We start from the raw sequence: 21,418 nt of genomic DNA on the forward strand, positions 1-21,418 counted from the left end.
TTTCTAATCCCGGACCAGATCACACGCCGCAGGGACCAAGACCGGCAGGTAATTTGCACGATAAAAAAGGTGTCAACTTTGTTGCTACTAGTTACGTACGTTGCAATCAAATCCTAAAATTAAATTGCTGGGTATCCGATCCCTAGTTGCACGCCCAGCTCGGTTAGGCTGCCGTTGAAGTAGAACTTGCCTCTCCGGCCGGCGCCGGTACCGGCCCCGACACAATAGCGCCGGCCACGTCGGAACAGCGCCCAAGAGGAGGTGTGCAAATCCATGGCCTCCTGATCAGATCTAGATTCATTCTGCACCAGGGCGGCTAGGGTTTGTGCTATCCGTGTTATGAGGATACGAGGACTGGTGGAGGAGAGGAAGAGGCACGCGTTCTGATTTCTGAAGTTATGAACAACCTTGAGATGGGCCGCAAACTGGACGGAGCCCGTGAACTTGGGTCAGGTTCTGGCCGTCTGAGTCTTGGCCTGTAGGAAACTGTCTAAATGGGCCAACATGCAAAAACTACAAAAATGGGACGGGGTCCCTTGGCCGCGAGCGGATCCCACACGGCCACACCAATGACCAAAAGGCAGTCGATTCATGGCTCTGCGACGCGGTCGAAATCGCACGCCTCCGGCCTCCCTGACCAGTACACCACCACCGGCCGGAGTAAGGACTCAGTTTTGATTATATAAAGTTATAAACAAAACTTTTATCGTAATAATCCCAAAAGCTGAGTTGAGCTTATGACGACAAAGGAGAGCTCAAAGCAAAAGAACACATATGCTACTCCACTAAAAGGAACCGGCAAATTATCCTCAGCATCATGTATGGAAGAAAAAAATGTGTTCACCATCATCCCAGGTGCATGCCAACAATTACTTGAATGCAATTATCTATTGATCGTTATAATCACAGCGCGAACAGATTCTTTGCTATACCAATTTAGTGACACCGTAGAACCCAGTCAGACAATGAATGAAAATCCCTATACCTGGTGAGAATTATTTAGGCACAAAATTTGTGAAAAGACTCCCGTAACTTCTGAATCAGCGTCACTCACCACGTCTGATTCCGTTCTCCATGCTATGTGCTCATCAGGTCTAACCAGGATGACATTTTTCCTGCTAATCTGACACATATCCCACCATGAATTACCAGATACCCTAGGCACTTCCTCGACATCGACATAGTTCGTCCAGGGTACTAGCTCAGATCTGCTCTCTTCCACTTCCGCATCAGCAGAACCTTGTGGCCACATGACACATACTTTGGCTGACAACTTGAACTCATCTGCTACCTTGAGGGTTGTACGGGCGATCTCATATGACTCTTTCAGTGGTGCGATGATGAGAACAAACTCAAGTTTATCCCTGCTTACCAGATCCAGTGTTGAGAACACACCCTGCAAGAATCGATCACAGTCGCAATGTGAAAACAAAAAAACAAAAACAGTAGAGTAACAGCAAAAAAACATGTGTATGAGTGAATCGGTTATGTGCCAAGGGACAAACCTCACTTGAAGCAGGCAGTGCTCTTACTAGCATGTGGGGTAGCCGCGAACCAACCTTTGCGGATGGGATGTACTTTCTTGATGCCCTCGAGTGCTTTAGTTTTACTCCTTTCTGAGTCTTCTCACCGCAATTTTCAGCATGTATTGCTCCTTCTTCATAGCTGAAAGCACACAAATAAGATCATAAGAAAATTTGCATATCTCACCATGATCTGAGAATATTCTGTCCAGCTTTTTTGTCCCAGCAACTAAAATGAAAGAAAAGAAAAACATATTCTTTTGAAGAATGATCAGTTGTAATGAGACTAACCAGAAGCCAAGATCCTCTGCAGGGAATTGCAGCTGCAGACTTCTTCCTTCATCAAGAATGCTTCTCAATCTTGCTAATCTCAAGGACCCCAGGGGATTTTTCTCATTCAGAATATAATCTGAGACTTGTGCCCGACCAATGGAAAACAATCCTTCCAGCACTGCCTTCTGTACATTTCTGGGAATGATTGATCCTAGGCTTCTATTAATAACTTGATGCACTGACAAATATGTGCAGGGAATGCATATATGAGATGAGAAGGGGCAGATAGCAAGGTATATCGTCAGTTGAATTTGTTGTCAATATTTTACGTTGAAAATAAATAAAATCAACAAAATGTCTACTTCATCATGCAGGAATAGGACATTTTACCTGAGTTTGCAACAGTTGGATCAAGACCAAGGGTTGCAGGAATAGACATTGCTGCTTTGAAGTTCTCCACACTCAGTTCTGTATTGAAAATGGCAACCTGCAATAAGCGAGCAATTTATGGCACTTAATTAATTTTAAAGTGGAGACATTGACATTGAATGAACAGAAAGCCCGTGAGAAGAGCCTAACAGGTCGGCGCTCTGATTCATAAGTTTGCACTATTGATGGTGAAGCAACACCAGTCAGCATTAAGCCCAATTTCCAAGCCAAATTATGTGCATCCTGAACACCAGTGTTCATTCCTGTAAACAAATCAGCAGATGCATGTTTCTGACTGTTGGACTTTATATGCATAGTAAGGCATATTAATATGGACACATGGTAACATTTCAGTATCAAAATTTAAAGTAGACCACTAACCAAAACCACCGGCAGGAGGAAAATGGTGAGCAGCATCGCCAACGAGAACTACACGATTGCTGCAACCAATGTACTTTTCTGCCACTTCAGCATGCATTGCCCATGGTTTTATGTCTAAAACCTGAATATCTGCAGGCTCCCATCCAACTAATTTGACAATAATTTGCTCACATACCTAGAAAGACAAGAAAACATAAATTTAAGAAGGATGCAAATATACCCATCAAATTTAGTCTACAAATTCATCTATGTATAGCATATTCAAGTGTACTATGAATAAGTTGTTTCAAGAGCACTACAGCAAGAGTGTTTCTGAAATAAATGTTGAAACACAACTTGATTCAGAAAATAGCATTTCAGTACCTAACGAACTAGAATCAAGAAAATTACTAGAATGAAATCACCTTAGTGCTGAATTCTTCAAACATCTGCTGAGGAGGGTAAAATGGAATCTGAGAATAAAATATAAGTTAGTATTAGTGCGCATATGAAGATTACATAACTGTATATGGATCGTCTTACTTCCAACACCACAAAGGTTCACATACCTGCAATACGAATTCCCCATTCTCCAGGTCATGTGCAACCAGTACACCAATTGCGCCTGGGTTAAAAATGAAGAACAACATCCCAGGCCTCTGTCTGGATAAATATCTGCCTAGATCTCTGCTAAGAAAATGCACACTGACCAGTTTCTGCAAGTCCCTTTCACCATCCATAGATATACCTGCCAATTCACGCACGGTGCTTCTTGCACCATCTGTCCCTAGTAGAAGACCACAGTGTAGCTTTCTGTTCCGTATCTTCCCTCCATTGTTAACTGATGCTTCAACCAAAATACCCTCATCGGTCTGCTGAAAGGATGTGCACTCATGCCCCATCAATATCTTGCTTTCCAACCCCAAATCCTGCGCTGAGTCACCAATCTCACTGGGAAAGCATGTCTGAAAACCAATACCTTCCAACTTCTTGAGTAGCAAATCAACTAGTTTGTACTGCGAGAAGTGTGCAACCGATATAGGACTAATGACCTTGTCAAAATCTGCCAAAATTACTCGTCAGAAGACATATGCAGAGAGGTGCAAGACAACAAGGCTCAACATGAGAAGAACTGGACTGGCCTTCCTGTTTCATGTGATCGACCGATCCAAGAATGGAACCAGAGAGTGAAGTACAATACACAAACTTCCTCCACAAATCCACAGGTGGCTGGGACCTCTCGATGTCCCCTGCCAAGCCATCCAACTTGCGGAAGATCTGAAAATGCCAACCACCCGTGAAACCACCGCCCAAATAACACACATAAAGCTGCAATAGCGAGGTAGGAGTGCATTAGTAAAAATACACACCTCCATTGTGCGGTTGTTGATGAAGTGCGCTCGGGGATGGCGAGTGAACTCCACATTCTTCTCTATCACCGCGCATTTGATCCCTGCAAGATTGGAATAAAACGAGTGACTGTATCAGAGGTTGCCAGTCTTCACAAGAATTTCCACGAGTCCTCCCAAAAATTAAGCAGCTAAGCTCGTCGAACCACTAAGCAGTCATCCAAACTAGCAAGCGCACTTGAGAGATGACTTGTTTCATCACATCACATTCGTCCTGTTCCCTCATTGAACTTCCGCTCAGCTCAACACTACCGCCTATACTACTTTAGAAGCACGATTCGGAACAGCGACGCGCGAGGGGCACGGGGCTCTTACCGAATTTGGTGAGGAGGAAGGAGAGGACGAGCCCGACGGGCCCAGCTCCGACGATGAGCACCGGCAGATGCGGCGCGTCGCCTCGGCCTCCCCCGCCGACGAGGGACGAGAAGGGCGGGTGCTGGCGGCGGCGGAGCCACCAGATCGCGTCCCGGTGCGCGGCGAAGAGGCGCCCGCGCCCGCCGCCGGCGATCGACGGCATCGATTTGGTCGGTTGGGGCTTCGGCGTCGGCGGCGGGGGAATATGGGCTAGCTGCAAGAGGGGGTTTATGGGTTTAGAAGGTGGACACGACTGCACAGTACTCGTCAGGCCGTGAACAACTTGAAAAGATGTCATTTGATCTGATCGGCTAAGTATTTAAAAACAAAAGATCTGATCGGCTAATGAAACGGAGCTAATTCAACTGGTTAAATTGCTCCACTTTCTCCTGATGCAGCTTGAATTTTAGTCAGCGCATTCAGCATTCATCCAATTTGGTTCATATTAAAAGGTGTAAACATATTCGCTTGTGTTGTTGCATATAACCTTTTTTGTAATTGTCGGATATGTAAATATACAATGTTTGCCCATGTTTCAAAAGCTAAATGCCCATGTCAAAAGCTTCCTAAAACTTAGAGCTGTTCAGCACCTAGTAGGTCACACAAGTTCTTACTCTTCTGTGAATCCATCAGCGCCCAAATACCACCCCACTGACACGATGGAAGCCCAGCCCAAAGTCTGGGCCTCTGGGGGACAACAAGACAGTTTGAGTTCAGTTCTGACAAAACGAAACAAATGTTTTCATCAGAACGAAGTAACGAACACAAGTTACAAATACCATCTCTTATCTTCGCGGCTTTAAATGGAAATTCCGCTATGAAAATGGACACAATATAGCACAATTCTTCAATGGCATAAAAGTTTGCCAAAAAAAAATCTATTCCATCATCCCTTGGTTGCATGAAAGAAGCATGAGCATCCGGAGGTACAACCGTCCAGCTCTGAATATCTGAGTCAGCCTGAAAACTGTAGCAGCATGTACAAATCCGGGGTCTGGTAATCTGGTATACTACATAAGAACTTTCCTCCTAGATTTCCAAGTCAGCATAAACCTCAAAGCTTGGAGGCACCCATGGACAAGGCCTGCTGTACAAGCTCCCGCCGCAAGATCTTCCCGGCAGGCGATTTCGGTATTGCGGAGACAAAGGCCACTCGGCGGACTTTCTTGTACGGTGCGATCTGCCATAAAAGGAAAAAAAATCAGGCCGGAGTTAGACAACTGCCTGAAGTGCTAAGGCATTATCAAGTTATTCCAGCAAAAGGTTGTTAGAATATCATGCATAAAGAAAGGATCAGTGGCGGCATTTTTTTTTTTGAACATACCAGTGGCGGCATGATCCCTTGCTGGAATGGCCACTGGAAAGTTAGGTTGCTTTCCATAGCTACATGCAAACAGTATGCTATAGTAGTACATGACGTTTCAGTGTTGCCTTTTCCATCAGGGCAAAGAATGTTATGCTTAACAGCAGACAAGCACAAAACCAGTGTGAACTAACAATACTAAAATAGCAAGAATTTCTACTCAAACTTGGCAACTTTTGCTACTAAACAGTGTACATTATATGTTTGATACTAATTAGAAGTATAAAATATAAGTTAATTGTAAAATTAATTGCATAGATGGAGTCTAATTTGCGAGACGAATTTATTAAGCCTAATTAGTTCATGATTTGACAATGTGGTGCTACAGTAACCATTTGCTAATGATGGATTAATTGGCCTTAATAGATTCGTCTCGCGAATTAGTCTAGGGGTTCTGCAATTAGTTTATAATTAGCTCATGTTTAGTCCTCCTAATTAGCATTTGATCATCCGATGTGACACGTGCTAAAGTTTAGCACCTGGTATCCAAACACCCCCTTAGTCTACTTGCCTTTCATGATGACTGGTCCGCTAACCCAAAGCTCCCCGCACTGCCCCGCCCCGAGCGCCTCGCTGGTGGCAGGGTCGACGATCTTAGCCTCCATGTGCGATGCCAGCTTCACAGCCGAAGACTAACCGTGGCAGCCACCGATCCAGCAGGTGCAGGAAGAAAGCAAGTTAAATTAAGTACAGTTGAAGTATCAGCAAGTTCCAGCCAGCATCACATCACTGCCACACCATAGTTCCTTATAGTTTCACTAAAGCACACAAGAATTACACCCTAGAAGACCCTTGTTCTGCCACATAGCTAAAGCCCACTCATCCCTCTTAGCACCCCAGGCCCTAGCTTCCTATGACATAGCTGCATGAGTGGGTGTAGATTGTGTTTGTGAGGGTGGTGGGGAGAAATCCTCCCCTAGGACAACTTCATCTACCTAAAACCCAAGATCCAGTTATGTAGAATACAACGAGTAAGGACAACCTTAACTTGAAAGGGGTATGAATGGTATGGCTTATTGTCTAGCATTCGAAATTTGCCCTTAAGAGCTCCAAATACCCTCTCAACTGTTGTGCGGAGGGATGAGTGTCTTAGGTTGAACAGTTCCTTAGCATTATTAGGGGTTTTCCTACCCTCGAACTCGGACATGTGGTACCTAACAGCCCGATACGGAGGAAGGAATCAGACCGCAAAGCGTAGTCAGCATCAATAAAGTAGAATTTTCCTACACATAAATGGATTTACGGTACATGAGCTACTTAGTGAAAGAAAATAAAATAACTTGTACTTATAATAAGTTGGATGGACAATGTACCTTGTAACATCTCGGAGCCAGCCGTGTTCAATTGCGCTGCCAACATCCACACCATGGCCGCCGGCACTCAGCCCGTCGTGGAAGGGAACCGCAGGGGACGCGTCACGTGGGGAAGGCGGAGAGGGCCTCGGCGCCTCGCTACCTTGCCGCGATCCGCGCCGATCTCGGCCCCCTAAGCCCGATTCAACGTTCGAGATGGCTCCGGGGTGAACAGTATTTCATTTACCGTCCACTCCGGACGGTAGATGGGATACTGTCCACCCCGGGGTCCGACTGTCCGCCACCACTGGCGATCAGTGGTTTCGAATGTCTCCTTGTCGATCTTGCCTTCCAGTCCTAGCTGCACTGGCTGGATGCATACATCCCCTGATCAGGCCACGCCTCAAGGACGAAGATCGGCAGGTAGTAATTTCATTCTGACATTCTCAGTAAGAAACGGCCTGTTCGCTTCAGCTTATTCAGCTGGCTTATCAGCCACCAAACAGTATTTTCTTCTCACAACAAATTAGCCGTTTCAGCTTTTCAGCCGACTTATAAGCTAAAGCTAACAGGCCCAAAAAGATTAAGGGGTGTTTGGATACTAGGTGCTAAACCTTTAGCGGTGTCATATCGGATGTTCGGATATAAACATAAGCTAATTACAAAACTAATTGCATAGATGGAGTCTAATTCGCAAGACGAATCTATTAAACCTAATTAATCCATCATCAGCAAATGGTTACTGTAGCACCACATTATCAAATCATGGACTAATTAGGTTTAATAGATTTGTCTTGCGAATTAGACTTCATCTGTGCAATTATCATCTGTGCAATTAGTTTTGTAATTAGTATATATTTAATAGTTCTAATTAGTATCAAACATCCGATGTGATAGGTGCTAAACTTTAGCAAGTGATATCCAAACACCCTAAGGTGCCACCTAGTTGCATCCACTATACAGTGACTGAGTGACAGAGTACTGACAGTGCATATCGCTCATATTCCAGGCTTGCCTGATCAGACGTGCAACATGCATTTTATGATGCAATCTTGTCATCCTGCACCTGCAGCTAGTCTCATCCAACTAAGCATCATATTGTTCTGTTTAGGGGGCGTTTTCTTCCCGTGTCTTATTTTTAGCACGTGTCACATCGAATGTTTAGATACTAATTAGGAGTAGTAAACGTAGACTATGTACAAAACCAATTACATAGGTGGAATCTAAACAGCGAGACGAATCTATTAAGCCTAATTAATCTATCATTAGCAAATATTTACTGTAGCAACACATTGTCAAATCATGGACTAATTAGGCTTAATAGATTCGTCTCGCCGTTTAGATTCGTCTTATGTAATGAGTTTTGTAAATAGTCTACGTTTAATACTTCTAATTAGTATCTAAACATTTGATGTGACGGGTGCTAAAGTTTAGCAAGTGGAAGAAAACAGGCCCTTAGACTTTAAGCAGCTTGGGCCAAGGCATCTCGTGACCAGCCGGTCACATGGATACCGCTGCCGCAGCTTCTCTTTCTCCGAAAACTCAACGCAGCAGAATCGGCAGCTGCACAATGCTGATCCAATTGTGATTGTAAATCAAAGCAGAGGCACGTGACGGTCGTCTCCAGGATTACTTGGCTGCTACTTCCTTCCCTTTGTGGCTTTAGAAAAGTTTCTGTCGACGGCGACGATCAAAGGGAAGCGGCATCGATCGATCATCGGGCTGCAGCCCGCAGAATTGATGATGGGAAAACAATTCAGAGAAAGAGAAATGTTTTCTCAAGGGCTAAATACACCTGTACAAGAGTGTAGCTCACATGACAGTTCCGATTATAGAGATCGGTAAACTGAAAACGTTGCCGTGCAGACGTCTCTATTCCGATCCCCAAATCAACCGCCGCACGCTTCTTTCTCTTTCCTTTTCCTCCAGCAAACAGAGCAGTCCACCCGCTGGCAAATTCCTCGCTACTCCAGCCACCATTGCCAAATAGCCGCCGGTCGAGCCTCCCCCACCTCCCAACCTCCACTCGCCGCCACCCCTTGGCGCCGGCCATGGCCCCTCCGGCCGGGGATTGAAGAAATCCCCGCCACCTATGCCGCGACCGCCAAGCTCACCCTCGCCTTCGAACCCCTATGTCCTGGCCTCTACTTCCACCACTAACCTGCAAAACGGAGGGGATGGAGGTGGAGGTCATCGTCATGCACCACCGTGGAGGGGATGGAGGCAGAGGCCGCGCCGAGTGGCGGGTGGTGGCCGGCGGCCCGGAGGCGCGGGGCCATGCGTGGGCACCCGGCGGGCAGCGGCGCGGCTCCCCGTGGCCCTCGCCATGCCGCCGAGACCCGGCCGATGGTGGCCCGCGGAGCTCGCGCCCATGGCGGCTCGCCCGCAGCTATTGCCGAGCTCCAGTTTCTCCAGGATGGTGCAAGAGAGAGCGTGGAGAGGATAGCGTTCGTCTCGGAAGCCTCTGGATTTGGAGGTGCCCTGTAGCAAACGGAGGGGTTGGGGTTGTGATAGAGGTATGCGGTGCAGGACCGTAGCCGGTAAATTTGCAGTTCAGGTGCAGTCAGGACCAGTTAAAGGTGCGCAGAGCGGATAGCCTAAAGAGAAATGTTTCGGAGGTTGAGCCAGTGGGAGATGGAGTTCAGTTCATCCTCGTGATCCGTGTCTACGTTTTTGGTGATGTCATCTCTCTTTCTCTCAATCAGGATGGCGAGATCGCGAGGGTGCGTCGCTGTAACATAGAGAGCCTGGAGATGCAGAATGGGCCGAACTCGGAGCCGCGGCCTGTTTTTATCTACTTGCTTTGGCCCGCTCGACTCGCATCGCCGCTATTCAGAGAGAAGCTCACTCACGCCTCCTTTCCATGTACACTCTTGTGCAGTTGTGCACCATCATCCATCGACACGTCAATTTCGGCTAACAAACTGCGGTTTCACGGGAGACGTTTGCCTGTCAGAAAACGCTCAAGCCCAGCACTCAACAGCACCTTTCGATGAATCATCATATGGCACACACACGATACGCATACGCCTAGCAAAAGGATCTTTCTTTCGGCCTGCAATGCGACATCAGCAGTGATGGATCGACGTACTTCTCTACTGGGCCGTGGCAGGATGGTAGTAGCGATTGCCACCGCTGATCGTCCGTCCTTATCCGGCAGACCACCTGCTGCAGAGAGCCAGAAAAAACCGAAACCCAGAGGCGAGCCGAGCAAAACCACCGGCAAGACCACTTCAAAACCGGGGTCGCGGCGAGGCGGCGGCACACGAGCCTGGCCGGGTCAGGTGTGTAAGTGGCAATCCCTTGCCGCGCCAGCAGTCTCCGCGCCCAGCCAAAGCCAGGTGCGCTAGCCGCAACTCCGCCGCCGGTTTCGCGGTTTCGCCCGGGCGCGGCCCCCTTCCCGTGCCCTGCTCACGCCCTCATCCAATCGCTCACCATAAGTAGCCTGCTCTGCTCACCTGGCGCGGCTCTCACATAGACTAACACAAGTGTCCAGTGCAACCGATCTCGTTTCGACTCGATCGATCGATAGCCCTGTTCGGTTCTTTCGCGTACATGGCGGAGGCCAAGACTGCTCAGCCTGCTCATCCTGCGCCGCCGCCACCGCCGGCGGCGGCAGTGGATGGTTCGGTGGAGCACCAGAAGCAGCAGCAGCAGCAGAGGAAGACGGTGGTGGTGGTCGGTGTGGACGACAGCGAGCACAGCTACTACGCGCTCGAGTGGACGGTGCGCCACGTGGCGGGCGGCGTGGCGGGCGGCGCCGAGCTCGTCATCGTCCACGCCAAGCCGTCGGCGTCCTCCGTCGTCAGCTTCGGCGGACCAGGTATGTATCGTATCGGCCGTCCTTCCTCGGTTCCTCTTCTTGATTGAGCTGTTGAGAAAGAATTGTCAAGAAAAGGCTGGGAGCTGCTCTGACTAGTTGGGATGATCCGTTGCCGTCCAGGAGCCGGCGAGGCGATGAGGTGCGTGGAGGCCGACCTGCGCAAGATGGCCGAGGCCGTCGTCGGCAGGGCGCGCCAAGTCTGCATCGCCAACTCGGTAATTCAATCAGATTGCAGCAACGGGCTTGGTTCTGCGGCGCGATGAGCTCCTTTCTTATTACCCAAATCTCACTGCAGGTGCACGCTCTGATCGAGGTGGTCGAAGGGGAGCCCAGGTACGTGCTCTGCAACGCGGCCGAGAAGCACCACGCCGATCTGCTCGTCGTCGGCAGCCATGGCTACGGCGCCATCAAGAGGTTCTTGGCATGCCCACGTCCCTGGTTTCAGTTATGTTTCGTTTTGCGTTCTTGGGTTTTCCTTTGCTGAAAATCTGGGCATGTGCAGGGCTTTCCTGGGGAGCGTGAGCGACTACTGCGCGCACCACACGCACTGCACCGTCATGATAGTGAAGCGCCCCAAGTCCAAATGCTGAGCATGTACTACCGTGTTGGTCAGGTGCATAGTGTTGTGCTCCATGACAGTGAACTAGTGAACCAACCTGTGTCCAAATGCTGAGCATGTATAGTATAGCAGCCTCTTAAGCTGTGTTCCGTGATATCTAGGTAGATCAACTTTTATCTCAAACAATATTTGTGCCTGGCATCACAAGTTGCTTCTGCGCTTTTTTCTATGCTTAGCATTTCTATTTTCTAGTGTCCGTTTACACTGCTATATCCCAATTGATAATTGGTAACTTGAAAAGGCAAAAAACGAATGCTGAGTCTTAAATTTTAGGAATGAGGCCACGTGCTTTCTCCTCTAAATTCATGCAGGTTAACGCACACAAAATGCTTGATAAACGAACTCAATTTGCCAATCTCAATATCTGCCAACCCAATTTCTCAAAGGTACTCAAAGGGCTATGGGCCTGCGCCCGCGCAAGTGCGTTCATAGTGCCAGCCCGTCTCCATTTGAATTGTGTTTTTTAAGAAAAACTTAATTAGCAAACAAACTTACACACTAAAATAATGTACTTTCTAAAATAGGAATCTTAGCCCTTTATAACGATCTACTTTTGTGTATAAATGAAAGAATAAAGGCGCGTATGGAAGCTGTATATCATGATGGAAGAAAGAAGAAAAAAAACACAAACAGGAAAATTAAGTCATCTTGTAATGTGGTCATCCCCAACATAACTAATTCTTGCAATTTTCTCACGAGATGTCCACCTAAGACGTGCAAGTATCATGATGTTTTCTGATGGTTTTCCAGTTACATATTACTCCCTCCGTTCCAAATTGTTACATGTTACTCCCTCCGTTCCAATTACCTTCGTTCCAATTTTTCTAGATATAGTGTATGTTTAGATGCACACTAATATCTATGAACTTTAAAACGATCTACATTCCAGGGAACGGAGGGAGTATATTTTATAAATTGTGATTTTAACTTTATATTTAGTTAGTTAATGTACACTTTTGTCGTTTAACATGTGTGGAAATTACCCCTAAAACACAATCGGGTGTATAAGACTGGAGATATATTGATTTTTTTATTTCTACCATTCAGTAATCACTTCAAAGTAAAAGCATCAGTGTTAATTGAACTATACACCATGCATGTATCAAAGCATCAATCACATATACAAAAAGCAAACGATGATTTAACTCGAACTCCGTATCATAAACATGTTTGAACATTCTCCAAAACAAGATAGCAAGATTACACCACTCGATACATGATACAGGGGGAGGCGTGCCTCCTAACGAACGAATGACCGATCAGGCCCGCTTGACGGGGTCGAAGTTGGAGACGGCGACGACGGCGCCGACGATGGCCACGAGCACGACACCACCGGACACGATGCTGAGCAGGAAGTTCTTGAGCGACGGCGTCAGCCCGGACTGCGCGGCCTCCGCGACGTCAGGCAGCACCAGCGCCGCTGCCATGGCCGCCGCGGTCAGCCCGGCCGCCGCCTTCTCCTTCATGGACGCCGACGCCCGGACGGCCATCCTGGCGGCCGGCCTCGCCCTCAGCTGCAGGGGCTGGAACGACGACGTCGGCTTCCTGAGCCCGGCGACGGACAGCGGCGCCGCGACGGCGGACAGGGACGCGGTGGCCATGGCGAGGATCGATGAGATTCGTGGCGCGGAGAGATGGCGTGTGTGGGGATGGACATGGTTGGCCCGGAGAAAGTTAAAGTAGCTTGGGTGGACAGGGAGGAGCCGGCGCGACGTGCCAGGTCAGCGCTGGAGTCCGACGTGGGTTGCTGTGGTCGCGCCATTGCAGGATAAGGCTTATCTTCAGAGGAGGCTCCGTGGTTGTGGTGTGCTGGGGTATGAGGTTTAGATTTTGTTTCTGATTTTCATGCATGGTTGAGGTCTCAGCTCATCTCTGGTCCCTCAGTTACATTAGATCAGGTAATTTTGGTGAATATGAAAGGAAGACGTAGAGAAGGTGCATTTTGGTGGTTTCATTCGTGCTCGAAGCCAATGCCACAAATTCACAATGTTCTTTCATGCGACCGCATACCTCGTGCAAAAGCTATATACAAAGGATAATGAGCGCAGATTAGTTTAACAACTTGTAAAATACTTAATCTAGTACAATAACTTGTCCGGATTAGTTCAACAACTTATAAAATGTTCAATTTGGTACAATAACTTAGCAAATTGGTGCACCTACAATCCAAACGTTACAACGAGAACGTAATAAGCAAAGTAGATGGGCATGTAAATTTTTATTCAATCAATAATTCTTATTTTTTATTAGTAAAAGTTATTGACCATGACCTGTCTGTTACTTCTCAACTGTGTATATAACTTATTTGTTCATTAGTTAAAACTGAATAAAATTTTAGAATTACACTATTGCTATTAGGGAAAGACTAAAGTTCACAAGAGAGACCCTATGACCTTAGGTTTCTTCTGCGCTTATGCTCATGTATTCAACAACCGTAGAGAAGCATATTTCTAATTTTCAGTTTTACTTTTAAACAAGTACATGTGGCTTTAAAAAATATTTATGCTAAACTTATAAAAGGTATTGTTTGTACAAAATGTAAACATCGAGGGTGAACTTATCAATATTGAATATAAAATTAAATATTCCTAATTAAAATTAAATTATTGTATAAAAATAACTAATACAAATATATAACATTAATTTCCTGAACACTGAAGGTTCTAGTCCTAGTCAAATACATTACCCTTGCGACACGAATATCAATGGTCAAGTAATGCTGAATAACTTGTTCTGACGTGAATATCCTCTAGCCCGACATTAGCAAAAATGTTGTTACAATATTTGGACTAGGGATGCACTAATGTACCAATTTATTGCACTAATATGAGCATTTTTACAAGTTCTTGACCAATCTGCACCCACATGCTAAGTTATTGTACTGAACCTTTTATAATTTGTTGGACCAATCTGCACCCACTTGATAAGCTACTGTACTAGATTAAAATATTTTACAAGTTAGTGGATCACATTTTACAAGTTGTTGGATCCACTTTTCTTTGGCTATTAAAAAACCGTACGAAGTGCCCATTACCTTAAAAATATTTTTCAAGTCTATTTGCTTCCTAAAGAAGTATTTGTCAAAATAAAGCTGGCTAGGTTCCACGAGTACGTTCACAACTTCATATGAGACAAAGAGAATAGTCCCTTTTCCTTTCATTAATGAATGTTACTTGAGCATGTTTTTTCATTACAAAAATGTTACTCTTGTAGAACGGGGATCAAGCATGTTTTTTAAGGGTCAAGCTTGTAATCTTCTTCTTCTGATGATGATGATTTTGGAGATGCAGCTGCAGGCAAAATTGGCAGGTCTTTTTTTTTGAAAATAACAATTGGCAGATCTTTAAGAAACAGGGCTCAAACACATTAAGCTCACTTTGCATACTGGGCCAGAAAGAACGGCCCATGTCGTATGTACTCCGTTCTAACGCGACGTCCCCACACGGCCGGCAGTGAGGCGCACGCACATCCACACGCCTTCTTCCTCCCCTACCGCCGAGTCGCCGCCGACGGCGGAGCCATGTACACCGAACTCACCTCCCCATCTCAACCGCCGGAACTGATCCGCGGCAGCCTCATCCCTGCGCTCCCCGACGACTTGGCTGTCCACTGCATAGCGCTCCTGCCCCGCGCCGCGCACCCATCCCTTGCCCTCGTCTCCCGAGCGTTCCACGCCCTCCTTTGCCGCCATCCGGAGCCCCTCCTCGCGGCACGCCGCGCCCTCCGTCTCTCCGATTCCCACATCCTCCTCTCCCTCCGGCCGCCCTCCTCCGCGTCCCTCCTCTTCTTCCTCTTGCTCCAGCATCCCGGGTGGCCCCCTCTCCCCCTTCCCTCCCCTCCCGTCCCCGTCTCGTCCTCCTCGTCTGTCGCCACCGACGGTAGCCGGCTCTTCCTAGTCGGCGGATCCGTTGCCGGGGTCCCCTCTGCATCGGTGCAAATATTGGACCCCCGAGCCAGATCCTGGTCCATCGGTCCGCGCCTGTCCTCCACGCGGGAGTTCGCCGCGGCCGTCGTGCACTCCGGTGTACTGTTCGTCGCCGGCGGGTGCGTTCCCTCGTCCCCCTTCTGGGACGAGGCTCTCGACCTCTCCTCCCCTAATGCGAAGTGGAAAACTTTAGCCAGCCCTGTCCACCTCCGTGAGAAGTGGATGCACGGCTGCGCGTCCCTTGCCGGGAAGGTCCTTGCGGTGGCGGATCGTGGCGGCTTGGCCTACGATCCTGCGGCGCCACCTGCGGAGGCGTGGGCGCCGGTGTCACCGGTGCTTGACATGGGGTGGAAGGGCCGAGCTGCGGTGGTTGAAGGAATCCTGTACTCTTACGATTACTTGGGGCAGGTTAAGGGCTATGATCCAGACTCTGATTCGTGGAGCGCAGTGGAGGGGCTGGAGAGGGAGCTGCCAAAGTTTTTGTGCGGTGCCACACTTGCCAATGTTGGAGGATTGCTGTACTTGGTTTGGGAAGGGAAGTGGAAAGGGAAAGGAAAAGGTAAGGGGGAAGTGAGGAGCATGGTGGTGATTGAATGGGCTGGCATTGAGGTTACAAGGGCTGAAGAGGGGCGGCTTAGAGGAAAGGTGGTCTCTAGGGACACTGTTCTATTCCCGGATGTGCCAAAAGGGTCAACGATCACGCATTGCATTGCGTTGGAATTGTGATACGGTAGCTGCAGATGTAAAGCAGGTAATATGCACGCTTTGAGAAATTTAAAATGGTCTTTCTTCTTGTTGTAAGCTCCTTTGTATGAGTTCTGTGCTTGCTTAATTCATTGAATTGAGTAACTGGCAATCGTAGGTGGTGTCATCTGTGATTAATGTTTCTACTAGTGGTATGATGTGAATTGTTCCTTCTTTACAAGGATCAGACTAGAGGTCAGTAGATTGCTAAGGGATAAGTTGCTGCATTAAATTTATATAGTGGACTGATGATGTTAATGTTTGCAACTATACTGGCATCATTTATCCAGCATCCTTGAGCAAGAAAGGCAGAAACAAAGTATATTTCTGTTTGATTTCTCGGATGACTGGATCACAGAGCCATAGATGAACCTATTTATCTTCCCTTGCACTGAATTTGCAGTCTTCGGCAAAATTCCAATAGATCGGTACTTCTAAAGTTCTGATTTCTTCAGTTAGCTGCACTGCAGCCTGCATGCTAGAAGTTAGCTAGTTCTTTTTCACTGACATGTCCTTCATGCATTTCTGAGCCAGCCAAAAAGTTGCCACTCAGTCGCTGTTATCTCGACTGACCCTCCAGGACTCCATCCCCAGCATCAGGAAGTAGTGCCCAAATCCACATTACTGCATCAGGTTCCACCACCACCAGTGATTCAAGCGATATGGTACATACTTCTATTGGCTTTTCAGACATGCTGGGTAGTGCTACTTCAAGAGCTACTGCTTCGCCAGGAACACAATTATAAGTGTGATCTCTTTATGCGAACGGGTTTACTGCAATGCTCATATGGTATTTAGATTTAAGCTGTTTTGTGCTCATGGGTTTATATTATTGGACCATTGCAACATAGTAAGGGTTTCAGTTTGTTGGATTAGATAGGTCTTCAGTTAATCCAGGTGGTGTTGATTATGCTGGTACACTCGTGGCATGGTTGTATGCTGATTATGAGAATAATTCAACAGTTGTATAGCAGCTACTCTGTTAGTATGGATCTTGTTCCCAGTTAAACTCATTTATTGGCACAGAAAGATTGTGCTCTGAGGCCTGCCTATTTTGTAACCCAATGTCAGCACTAGCTGTGTCAAATTAATCTATTCTCATGATTCATCCTTGCACAGCAAATGATAGAATTTTGAAATTATCACCGAATGACAGAAACCTATTCCTGTAGGCATTTACTTTATCTTAGCAACCCCTGGAGTCCTGATCATTCTGAAGATGTAGATGATAATAATTTATCGCTTCCAGGGAGTAGACAGTTGCCTGAACCTTGCTGGGTGTGGTATGATGCAGGTGGCAGCTGTTCATGATAACTCGGAGGTCGGAGTCCTTCCCGATCCTGCACTTCTGTTAGCTAGATCAATGCACATCGCACTCCAATGGTTCCTTGTTCTGCTTCTGTTTTTTAAATGCACATAAACTAAGGAAACGTAAACTTGAGATGAATCGTGAATCGCGCTCCATGGGTTTCGAATTTTATTAGTTCCAAAAGGGTGGATAGGCTACTGTAGAGTCACCGAGTTTACTCAGGATGGCTGCTTTTGTCCCCTTCTTTCAGTTGGGACTGTCATTGTACAGTGGAACTGTGTTCTCATGGGCCACTGATTCTCTGCACATCGGCCGCTACTGCAAAAACCCATGCTGTGCTTTCTTCTTCTCTTGTGTGCTCCGAAGACAGAACAGAGCAGAGCAGCTCAGCTTGGCGCACAATCGCTCACATCTCTCGCATGTGATGTGCTCTGCGTAGCAGTTAAAAAAAAATACTAAGAAGAAAACACGGCCAACTACTCAAGTGGTACAGCGGAGAAGCTTCGCATTTCCGAATCAGAACAGCGCGGCTGAGCGATCCAGGATCATCATTACAGATCGCAACAAAGCACCACTTTTTATAGAATTAACATATTTATTACTTGGAGTACTCTCGTAATCACAGGCATGACGATCGACCGGCGCTACCCGCTACTCGTCGTCGCCACCGTCGCCGCCGAAGAGCGAGGTCCTGTAGTAGAGCAGGACCACGATGAGCGTGAGCGCGAGCGCGACGCCGACGGGCGACCCCCCGACGCGGTGGACGGAGTCCGGCGAGCCGCCGAAGGAGAGGACGTCGGCGAGCGCGGCGGCGCCGCGCTCGGACGACAGGATGCGGATGACGAGGATGAGGCCGACGGGGAGCAGGAGGAGCCCCGTGGGGCCGAGGAGCTCCGCCACGGCGGCCGTGATGGCCTCCCCGCCGTCGCCCATGAAGAGCGGGCCCGCCACCACCAGGCCCAGCACCACCGCCATCAGCAGCCCGTGTGGCGCCCCGCGCGGGCCGTAGTACTGCTGGTACTCGTCGCCGCCGCCCCTCATCATCGTTGCTCGCTCGCTCGTCCTCTCCGTCTCCGGCTTCTGTTATGCGAGACCGAGACGAGAGGGAGATGTGTGTTGGGGCGGGTGGAGTGGAGTGGAGTGGAGGGTGATGGTGGGAGTTGGAATGAGTGTGTCGAGGACGACTCGATCGGCTACGGAGAAGAAGAAGAAGAAGAGAAGGAGGAGGCATGTGGGGGGCGGGTCACGGTCACATGAGGGCTGCGCGGGCGGGCTTGGACTTTTTCGGCGTCGCACGGGGAGGCAATGACGTGGTGGGGACGCCATGAGGTGTGCACGCCTCATCTCATCTCACACACCTCTCTGCTTGACCATGACCAGATGGGGGAGCGCGCGCGGACTCGTGCTCGCTGCCGTCACCGCCGTGTGGCCGGCCGTTCCGGGCACTGGCAGGGAGCAGGCTAGCAGCGCCAACGGCATCACATCTGCCTGTTGGCCGGACTCGAGCCGCGGTTGCCGTGTGCCCCTGTTCGGCGCGGGGAGCGTTCGTTCCCGGAAACGGCGGGCCACGCGCTTGGTGGTGCCCGCGGGTGGGCGAACCCAGCGGCGAGAGTATCGTGAGCACCCCGCGGGGGCACGCTCGAACCACCTTGACCGGCGCACAAGTTTCTCAGCAGCAGGTGTACGAGTTCGCTGGTCTGTCCGATCGTCACTGACCAAAATTTCCCACCCAACCTCCATCAACTTGCGGTAGTATGTCGAGCGCGTCAATATTTGGCCGGGCCTGCAATGCTGAAAGCTCCGTTGCTGCAGATAATTGTGCTCTGCTGACAAGGCGTGGGCATGGGCCCCTTAAGATATGGTTACATGTAGTAGTAAACATTTTACATAGGTGACGTATGGTCAAGCTTACATCAGCAAGAGCTTGGCAGTTTGCATTGCCTACATCAGCATGACTAGTAGTATATCATTCACAGAGGGCGAGATCGTCGGTGAAAGCCGCGTGCGACAGGCCGTTTTGCAACCCCGTCAGTGAGTGGCTGCTGCAAGTTAAAATTAAAACGATCGGATCCAGCAGCTAGCAGCGCGTCACTTGTTGTCGTGGAGGGGCTTGGTGATGGCGGGCTTGATCATGGTGGACACGGGCGGCCTGGCCGCGAAGGAGAAAGCCACCTGGAAGGCGTCGCGGGAGGCCGAACGGAGCACCTCCAGGACCACACGCCTCGCCGCCGCCGGCATCTCGTCGAGCTTCTCTCCTCTCGCCTGTGGGAAAGCCGGCCGGAAGATGGCTGACGGTCCAGCACCGAGGGAGCACGCACGGCTTATAAAGGAACGGGGATCAGGGGCCTAAAATTGGGTGATCAACTGGCGACGGTTATGCATGGATCATCCAGACGAAGCCACGAAGGCTGCTTAATAGAATTAGTAGCGATCTAAGGCCCTGTTTGGCATGACTCCAACTCTGGGTGGAGCTGCTCCACTCCAGAACTCCAGGTGGAGCCAGCTCTGGGTGGAGTTGGAGCTGTCTGGTGAGGGTGTTTGGCTGGGAGGGTGTCCCTAGCTCCAGAAAAGAGGAGTTTGAGGGTAGATTGCCTTTCTTGCCCCTGATTCGACTTGAACTACTTATCACAAATATAAAATGAAACTACATGCATTGAAGTCCAAAATAATAATAAAAATTACATGTTCCAAAAATTTAAAATTTCAAAATAAATTCATAGTTCCAAAATAAGGTCGTTACAATAATCATTGCACTAATTCCATGCTAGGGCAATTGATGTAGCCATACTATCACGAAAGGTGTCCATAGTCACAAAGCTTGATTCCGAAGTTGATCCATCGGAGGCATGTTGAGACACAGCATACTTGTTGTATCTTTCCGGAATAGTAGGCATGTAGGTAGGATCTCTATCAAAATTAGCAAAGTCCACATCAATGCTAGCATGTTCACGTATGAAATTGTGTAGAACCATAGTAGCAGCAACAATCTTCTTTTGTGTGACCATTGAATAACCGGGCATCTTGTAAAGGATTTGCCATTTCATTTTTAACACTCCAAACGACCGCTCAATAACATTACGAACAGATGAGTGTATACGATTGAACTTCTCTTTTGGAGTATTTGGTTCCATACCTCGATGCCACTCGGGTAAGTGGTACCTTTCACCCTTGTATGGAGCCAAATACCCCGGACGATTAGGATAGCCCGCATCTACAACATAATACTTGCCTACACATATGTAAAATAAAATAAGTTTGTGCATACAAATATGAAAAGGAACATAAGGAAAAATATTTACCTTGAGGAGGATGTGGGAAGACATTTACATCTGCTTCCAATGCATGGTACAATACACTAGTGTCATGCAAAGAACCCGGTTGACCCGCAGCCACATAGGTGAAGCGCATATCAAAATCACAAACAGCAAGCACATTTTGAGTTGCAATTCCAGTCTTACCAATATATCTCACTTGTTCTTCCGGTGATAAATACACACGAATATGGGTTCCATCGAGTGCACCAATGCAATCCTTAAAGTGTGGGTATGCTCTCTTGTCATTCCTAATCCTCTTGTGCACATTGCGAAAATTAGGATCTGTTGGTCTCAAGAAATCTTGTGCCATGGCAACCACACAATTTAGAACTTCATGAAATTTTCTACTAATGGTTTCACCTGAGTGTTTGAACTTATTCTGTCCTCTTCTATTTGACTCACACCCACCACATGTGAATAGGAAAATGGCCAACATTTCAAGAGTATTCATGTGCTTCGATGGTTTTAATCCGTACCTCTCAACCAACACATCATGAAGATCCTGAAAAATAACCTCATTCATCCGAAGCATTCGATGGCACTCCCCTGGAGTGTTTACCGTCTCCATCAGCCATCCCATTCCACTCTGTTGTGAAAACATAAATCTCGGCGGTGCCTTATCCATATATGAGTCATGATAACTTTGTGCTAGCTTACCACAGCTCTCAACCATTTTAAAAA

General features: G+C 48.0%; 5 protein-coding genes across 8 annotated transcripts; 2 read left to right on the plus strand and 3 right to left on the minus strand.

Annotated features, from left to right (window-relative positions):
- Nucleotides 1-856: 856 nt before the first annotated feature.
- LOC101777245 (2,4-dichlorophenol 6-monooxygenase) lies at nucleotides 857-4,600 on the minus strand. The gene is made up of 11 exons (XM_004959828.3): nucleotides 4,310-4,600; nucleotides 3,956-4,038; nucleotides 3,728-3,863; nucleotides 3,155-3,648; nucleotides 3,011-3,058; nucleotides 2,607-2,781; nucleotides 2,376-2,488; nucleotides 2,187-2,283; nucleotides 1,815-2,034; nucleotides 1,506-1,665; nucleotides 857-1,396 (listed from the first exon to the last, which is right to left on the minus strand). Exons 1-11 carry the CDS (start codon nucleotides 4,509-4,511, stop codon nucleotides 980-982), a joined length of 2,145 nt encoding a protein of 714 aa, XP_004959885.1. The 5' UTR covers nucleotides 4,512-4,600; the 3' UTR covers nucleotides 857-979.
- Nucleotides 4,601-10,255: 5,655 nt separating this feature from the next.
- Nucleotides 10,256-11,629, plus strand: LOC101769282 (universal stress protein A-like protein). Its single transcript, XM_004958606.4, has 4 exons — nucleotides 10,256-10,826; nucleotides 10,947-11,041; nucleotides 11,122-11,240; nucleotides 11,329-11,629. The coding sequence occupies exons 1-4, from the start codon at nucleotides 10,559-10,561 to the stop codon at nucleotides 11,414-11,416; spliced, it is 570 nt and encodes a 189-aa protein (XP_004958663.1). The 5' UTR covers nucleotides 10,256-10,558; the 3' UTR covers nucleotides 11,417-11,629.
- An 891-nt stretch (nucleotides 11,630-12,520) lies between these two features.
- Nucleotides 12,521-13,105, minus strand: LOC101768868. The gene has a single exon (XM_004958605.4). The coding sequence runs from the start codon at nucleotides 13,044-13,046 to the stop codon at nucleotides 12,705-12,707; it is 342 nt and encodes a 113-aa protein (XP_004958662.1). The 5' UTR covers nucleotides 13,047-13,105; the 3' UTR covers nucleotides 12,521-12,704.
- Nucleotides 13,106-14,873: 1,768 nt separating this feature from the next.
- Nucleotides 14,874-17,751, plus strand: LOC101769689 (F-box/kelch-repeat protein SKIP6). Of its 4 annotated transcripts, none has more exons than XM_022824076.1 (2): nucleotides 14,874-16,121; nucleotides 17,409-17,751. In XM_022824076.1, exon 1 carries the CDS (start codon nucleotides 14,966-14,968, stop codon nucleotides 16,094-16,096), a length of 1,131 nt encoding a protein of 376 aa, XP_022679811.1. In that variant the 5' UTR covers nucleotides 14,874-14,965; the 3' UTR covers nucleotides 16,097-16,121; nucleotides 17,409-17,751. The 4 variants fall into 4 exon arrangements, with proteins under 4 accessions (XP_022679811.1, XP_004958664.1, XP_004958665.1 ...); XM_004958607.4 differs by lacking the exon at nucleotides 17,409-17,751 and adding an exon at nucleotides 16,233-17,222; XM_004958608.4 differs by lacking the exon at nucleotides 17,409-17,751 and adding an exon at nucleotides 16,649-17,222.
- A 149-nt stretch (nucleotides 17,752-17,900) lies between these two features.
- Nucleotides 17,901-18,749, minus strand: LOC101770628. Its single transcript, XM_004958610.4, has one exon. It carries the CDS (start codon nucleotides 18,465-18,467, stop codon nucleotides 18,075-18,077), a length of 393 nt encoding a protein of 130 aa, XP_004958667.1. The 5' UTR covers nucleotides 18,468-18,749; the 3' UTR covers nucleotides 17,901-18,074.
- Nucleotides 18,750-21,418: the final 2,669 nt, after the last annotated feature.

The sequence above is a fragment of the Setaria italica genome, chromosome II (assembly GCF_000263155.2).
Source record: "Setaria italica strain Yugu1 chromosome II, Setaria_italica_v2.0, whole genome shotgun sequence".
In the NCBI taxonomy this organism is placed as follows: Eukaryota; Viridiplantae; Streptophyta; class Magnoliopsida; order Poales; family Poaceae; genus Setaria; species Setaria italica.

Excerpts from the sequence above, each read along its gene's own strand:
- LOC101769282 (XM_004958606.4), top strand. The coding sequence starts at position 10,559 with ATGGCGGAGGCCAAGACTGCTCAGCCTGCTCATCCTGCGCCGCCGCCA. Across the intron at positions 10,827-10,946 it reads CGTCAGCTTCGGCGGACCAG|GAGCCGGCGAGGCGATGAGG; the intron begins GTATGTATCGTA and ends GTTGCCGTCCAG. Across the intron at positions 11,241-11,328 it reads GGCTACGGCGCCATCAAGAG|GGCTTTCCTGGGGAGCGTGA; the intron begins GTTCTTGGCATG and ends GGGCATGTGCAG.
- LOC101769689 (XM_022824076.1), top strand. The coding sequence starts at position 14,966 with ATGTACACCGAACTCACCTCCCCATCTCAACCGCCGGAACTGATCCGC.
- LOC101777245 (XM_004959828.3), bottom strand. The coding sequence starts at position 4,511 with ATGCCGTCGATCGCCGGCGGCGGGCGCGGGCGCCTCTTCGCCGCGCAC. Across the intron at positions 3,649-3,727 it reads CGATCACATGAAACAGGAAG|ATTTTGACAAGGTCATTAGT; the intron begins GCCAGTCCAGTT and ends TAATTTTGGCAG. Across the intron at positions 2,782-3,010 it reads TTGAAGAATTCAGCACTAAG|GTATGTGAGCAAATTATTGT; the intron begins GTGATTTCATTC and ends TTGTCTTTCTAG.
- LOC101770628 (XM_004958610.4), bottom strand. The coding sequence starts at position 18,467 with ATGATGAGGGGCGGCGGCGACGAGTACCAGCAGTACTACGGCCCGCGC.
- LOC101768868 (XM_004958605.4), bottom strand. The coding sequence starts at position 13,046 with ATGGCCACCGCGTCCCTGTCCGCCGTCGCGGCGCCGCTGTCCGTCGCC.